The sequence below is a fragment of the Triticum dicoccoides genome, chromosome 5B (genome assembly GCF_002162155.2).
Source record: "Triticum dicoccoides isolate Atlit2015 ecotype Zavitan chromosome 5B, WEW_v2.0, whole genome shotgun sequence".
NCBI lineage: Eukaryota > Viridiplantae > Streptophyta > Magnoliopsida > Poales > Poaceae > Triticum > Triticum dicoccoides.
The window spans coordinates 296,196,031-296,201,767 of record NC_041389.1 but is presented as its reverse complement, the minus strand read 5'-3'; the positions used below and the strand labels follow the sequence as shown (position 1 = coordinate 296,201,767).

Genomic DNA, 5,737 nt, shown 5'->3' with positions numbered 1-5,737 from the left:
CTCATCCTAGTTTTGCTGTCGCCCTGGCCAGCCACTGATCTCCTTGATTCACCATCGCCCGCAACCTCACCGGTGTGGTGGTCGATGAGGTAGGCCCCATATCTTTGTTTTAGATCAAGAATAATGGCACACGGTTCTTCGTATATTCTGACTAGGCATGTTTGGCAATTTTGATACTGCTCCAGATCTGTTTTATCCTTTGCTTTGCTGTCGCTTTGCTGAACTGGTGTACATCTTTGATGTCGATGCTACCGGAACCATATCATTGGACGATTTGCTTGACTTTCATTTCAGCACATGTGCATTCTGTTTTCTTAATTTGCACCATCTATTCTGCCATGCAACTAGGGGAGCTAGCTACTAATGTCTTACTGGACTCTTTGTACCCATAATCTATGATTACTCTTATTTTCTCTCATAAGTATGCATAAGCCTCACAAAGTGTTACGAAATTGTACTGATAGCAATCGTAATAATATTAGCAATGCCAATCTATTGTTAGCCGAGCTGCATGATGTAGCATCACTTTCTTGCAGATAAGTGTTTGCTTCACAGAACTGCTTGTTGGATGTGTGGCCATCGTCGCTGTCGGCTCTAGGTATCTTGTTTCAAATGTTCAATGCAACATGTGTTTGATTGATTTGCTGGTATTATCTGACACACGTACACATTAATTTGTCGTGCTTCTTGACTAGGTAATTAAGGTCCAGCCGTAATTCCTTTCCTGCTGGCAAATAGTTACCTGCAAACTAGTTCCTCCTGACAGACACCTCATTGATCGATTGATAGATGTGCCTACGTACTGCATGTGAAACGGTGAGATTTCTCTTGGATGCTTTGTTTACATCAGCAATGAGATATTCATGCATAGTGCCAACCAAAACTGCCTAGCTAATTGTAACTATGAGTGTACATGTCGGGCAATCTTTATCATATATTCATATGTATAAATAATTAAATATACATCAATTGTAGTGTGTGTACACCTAATTTGATATTGATGACATGATGTTATGCATAACCATGTCATTTGCCGATTTTTTTGACTTTCATTTCAGCACGTGTGTATTGTTTTCTTAATTGCCTTATCCAATCCTCCCATGGACCTGGGGGAACCAAGTAGCTGCCCATGTTTTGCCGGGTTTTCTGGGGTACATCTCCTTGTTCTAAATAAATACTATAACCTTAATTTACTAGAACATACAAGTAAATCAACTGTCTGCTGTTATTACTTCACTATGAAATAGAACATGCATCAAAATATGCTCAGAAGTCAGAGTGCATACATGATCTGCAAAAATATGTTAACATGCATGCCATCAAATAGATCATGCATTTCTAGTTTAGAAAAATTATTCCTCCTAGTCAGCAATATATACTGCTCCACTGGGATAACTAAAACCTCTAAAGCTCAGCAAGTTTAATTTCAAAATGCAATTTCTCTCCTACTATCTGCAACCAATTCTGTCCCTATCAATTGATATGTGTTGTTCTTTGGTTTTGACTATGTGCAAGCATTATCTGAAATGGTCAATTGATCACATGTCTATAGTGATATCAAAACAAAGAAATACTGCATCCTTTTTTCTAGTTTGTTTCTTCAAGGGTCAATCACGAAAATGAAGTTCACTTAGAATTGCAAATACAATTACTATTGCCTTAGTAAATTTTGTGTGGCCGGCTCTCATTAAAAAGGGTAACAATGACGTCGATTAACTCATATCTGTGTTCAGAAAGTTTATAAGTTAACAGTATAATATCTATTAAATCATGTCTACGGAGCAAAAAATTTACAGTTCAACTGAACAAAACAAAATGCACTCTAATACCTTTTGAAGTTTATGTATTGATATATCATACTCCTAGTTAAATTACTGAAATAATATCGTATTCTCCCCACTTTTACATTAGCGTTTCGAAAGGAAATATATTATATGCTTACATATCATATGTTGATTACTTGCACGAACAAGAAGAAAATAAATGTTATTATTAATTAGCTCACTACATAAGATTGTATCTTCCATTAATGGCATACAAAACTGTATCCATAAGATTGTATCTTCCATTAATGGCTTACAAAACTGTATCCAAAAGATTTTAATTATATGTATATATCCAAAAGATTTTATCAATATTCAGACGATAAATGAGGCATATCTCTTAATGAGCATAATCTTGTCCAATCTGTACATATATATCCTTCCAATCCCACCATGAATTGCACTAAATGCATTGCGATTTAATCTCATACATCACATATCCTTTCTCTATATAAACACGCACACCCTCTTCTCATAACCAAACCAAGACCTATCACTCCCACCATGGCAAGTAGCAATCTGCTTGACTGGCCAGAACCCATTGTACCAGTGCAAACTCTTTCCAACTCTGGTATGAGCTCCTTGCCACAACAGTACATCAAGCCTCCATCTGAGCGTCCTAGTGATGTCACAAATGATCCTAATCTCAGCATCCCAGTTATCGATCTTGCTAGCTTCTCTAATGCCCCTGAACATCACCAAGAAATGCTAAAAGCAATAGCCTCTGCATGCAAGAACTGGGGTTTCTTCCAGTTAGTGAACCATGATGTGGACACGGAGGCTGTGAGGAGGATGAGAAGTGCATGGAGGGAGTTCTTTGACCTCCCCATGGAAGAGAAGAAGGTACATGCCAACTTACCGGTAACATATGAGGGCTATGGAAGCCGCCTTGGAGTTGAGAAAGGGGCAATCTTGGATTGGAGTGACTATTACTTCCTTAATCTCTTCCCAAGTGATATCAGAAACCTTGACAAGTGGCCAAAGATTCCTACTGACCTGAGGTACATGATATTTTTCTTTTCTCGAGAAAACCCAGCTTCATTTTATTTTTTTAATTTATCCTCATTCTTTATAAGTTCTTGCAGTTTAGAGTTTCCTGATATGTTTGGTTACACAGTTTCCTATTTTATTTGTCCATATTTGATATTGTTTTGGTATTTATGCAGGGAAGCCACTGAGAAGTATGCATGCCAACTAATAAGTCTCTGTCAAGTCTTGCTCAAGGCTATGTCCAGTAGCTTAGGGTTGGAGGAGGACTACCTCCATAATGCTTTTGGTGGCAGTGATGGCATCTCGGCTACCATGCGTGTGAACTACTATCCAAGATGCCCACAGCCTGAGCTCACTCTTGGTCTCTCATCTCACTCTGACCCCGGTGGCATCACCTTGCTCCTCACTGATGATAACGTCGAGGGGACACAGGTACGCAAGGGAGACGCATGGGTCACCGTGCAACCAGTCCCAGGTTCCTTCCTCGTAAACGTTGGTGATCAGATTCAGGTGATCGCTGTGGCCTACTTACCTTTTTTTCTGTCAATCTGATGTGATATGTATCTTCAATTGTCTTGTCTAAAGTAGTAACGTTCTCATTACACCCAATCACTATATATTTGTGCTGATGAAGCTAGCGTATGAAATTAATGTCAATTTGTTTGCATCTATAAGGAAGTCAAGAGTACCACATATTCTTGGCTTCTTTGCAAGTGATTAAATACAATATAGAATTTGGATAGTATGAAGCTAACCCCTATACAATATAGAATCTGGATAGTATGAAGCTAACCCTATCCGGATAGCATGTACTCCCTCCGTTCCAAAATAGATGACCCAACTTTATACCAAAGGTAGTATAAAATTGAGTCATCTATTTTGGAACGGAGGGAGTAGTTGATAAGATCCTTTTTTTGTATGAATTATGATAATCCCTCCGATCCATATTAATTGTCGTTGATTTAGTACAATGAATCAAAAGATTTGAATTTTAATTTTTTAACCTTCTAGAAAGATCTAGCTAGCCTGTACACTTTCTGAAGTTTCGACATAAACATATCTGAACTACTGAACTGCTTCACTGATCAATATACTAGTATGCTGTCTTGCCCTGCCAGCTGCACTAAGTTCAGTAGTTTGTTGACATGCATGATCTGCATATACACGCACCAGAAGATGACAGTTACACACACAGTAGCATGCCATGCAGTCCAGATACGTGAAAAAGATGATGACATGGGTGCATGCATGCATGCAGAGAGAAGTTGAATGAAAGAGCCAGCAGAGCCTCCTACGAAAACTGCTTTGCTTGATTCTGAAGCTTCTAAAATATCTTGGTGTGATTTTCCAGATCCTGAGCAACGGGCGTTACAGGAGCGTGGAGCACCGTGCGCTGGCCAACTCCGACAAGGAGCGCTTCACCATCTCCTTCTTCTGCAACCCTCGAGGCGACCTCCCCATCGCTCCGGCGAGGGAGCTCGTCGGCCCGGGCTCGCCGGCGCTGTACCAGGAGGCCCTCACCTTCAGCGACTACCGCAAGTACATGCGCACCAAGGGCCCCAGCGGCAAGACGCAGGTGCAGTCCATCAGCAGCGCCATGCAGCCAGGGCCTGCAGCTTGATCCACCATCACTTCTCAGTCAGCATGGATAAATCGTAAATGTATCAGCATGGACAGCATCTGAATCTGTTGCTATAGGTTGCCAGCAGTTGGGAGATATGGGCATCGTGCATGCATGCATGTAATTTGTTTGTACAATTTGGATCCTTGGTATTGTATCTTAATCAGTGTGCCTTCCATTTTATACAAATGCTCAGTCATGTGCGTGCAATGATCACTGGATCTGGTGATACCGCGAGTGACGTCATCGTTGAATCAAAGGAATTTAGGTGCTGACATTCGCTGGGGTGAGATCCAAGCGAACGCTCCAGAGCCACAGGATCCAGATCCAAAAGATGGCGCTTATTGACGAAAATTGCACTAAAACTAAAAGACTGCCACGCTTTTTCTGAAAACCGCATGCTCACAGATGCCATTGGTGGTAGCGAACGTTTGCTGAGGATTAACGTTCTAAAATTTAGGTGCTGCTTTTGACCAAAATAACCTTCTTGATCTGTGATGGTGGATGCAATTTTATTTTTGGTGGGTCGAAGAGGTACCAGATCCCTTTGTGGCTGAAAGCTTTGGCCTGTAGAGATGGAGCCACTCTTTGCGGAGATACTAACGCACCAAATCGTGTTTGGATGGAGACTGAGAGCTTTCGCTGAAGGTGGCACAATCTTAACGGAAAAAAGGGAGGCGCGCGGAGTCGAGCTCAGAACGTCGGTTTACAGAGAATGGTTGATAGCTACTCGAGCTGGCAACTCCTGCTAAACGCAGCGCTAAAGCTTAAGTACTAGCTACAGTGGCAGATCTGTTTATCTTTTCAAAAATTTCAACCTTTCTTCGGAAAACAGTGAACAAATTTTCTTAAAAAATGCGAATAATGTTCGAAAATGTCAAAAAAATTCAAAATGCAAATAGAACCTTTAAAGCGGGAACAATTTTTTAAAAAGTGAACAAAAATTGAGAAACATGAAAACAAATATATACACTGAACAATTTTTAACACAAATTGAGTATTTTTGTAATATGCGCTAAACAATTCTAATACACATTGAGCATTTTTTTATATACACAAAAGAATTAATACATGTTGAAGATTTTTGTGATATCGGCTGAACAATTTCCAAAACACATTGAACATTTTTCAAGATACACTGAACATTCTATTAATATACAGTTAGCATTTTTTTAATATATGATGAACATTTCTTTAATACATAAAAAGAGAAAAAAAAAAGTAAACAGCAAAAAAACCGGAAGAAAGAATCATAGAAAAGAAAAAAAAGGAATGGTTGATAGCCACTCGAGCTGGCAATTCC

General features: G+C 39.8%; 1 protein-coding gene across 1 annotated transcript; it reads left to right on the top strand.

The window, feature by feature from the left end:
• The first annotated feature begins 2,055 nt into the window (after window positions 1–2,055).
• Window positions 2,056–4,617, top strand: LOC119308533 (probable 2-oxoglutarate-dependent dioxygenase ANS). Its single transcript, XM_037584662.1, has 3 exons — window positions 2,056–2,824; window positions 2,990–3,323; window positions 4,165–4,617. The coding sequence occupies exons 1-3, from the start codon at window positions 2,328–2,330 to the stop codon at window positions 4,432–4,434; spliced, it is 1,101 nt and encodes a 366-aa protein (XP_037440559.1). The 5' UTR covers window positions 2,056–2,327; the 3' UTR covers window positions 4,435–4,617.
• The last annotated feature ends 1,120 nt before the right edge of the window (window positions 4,618–5,737 follow it).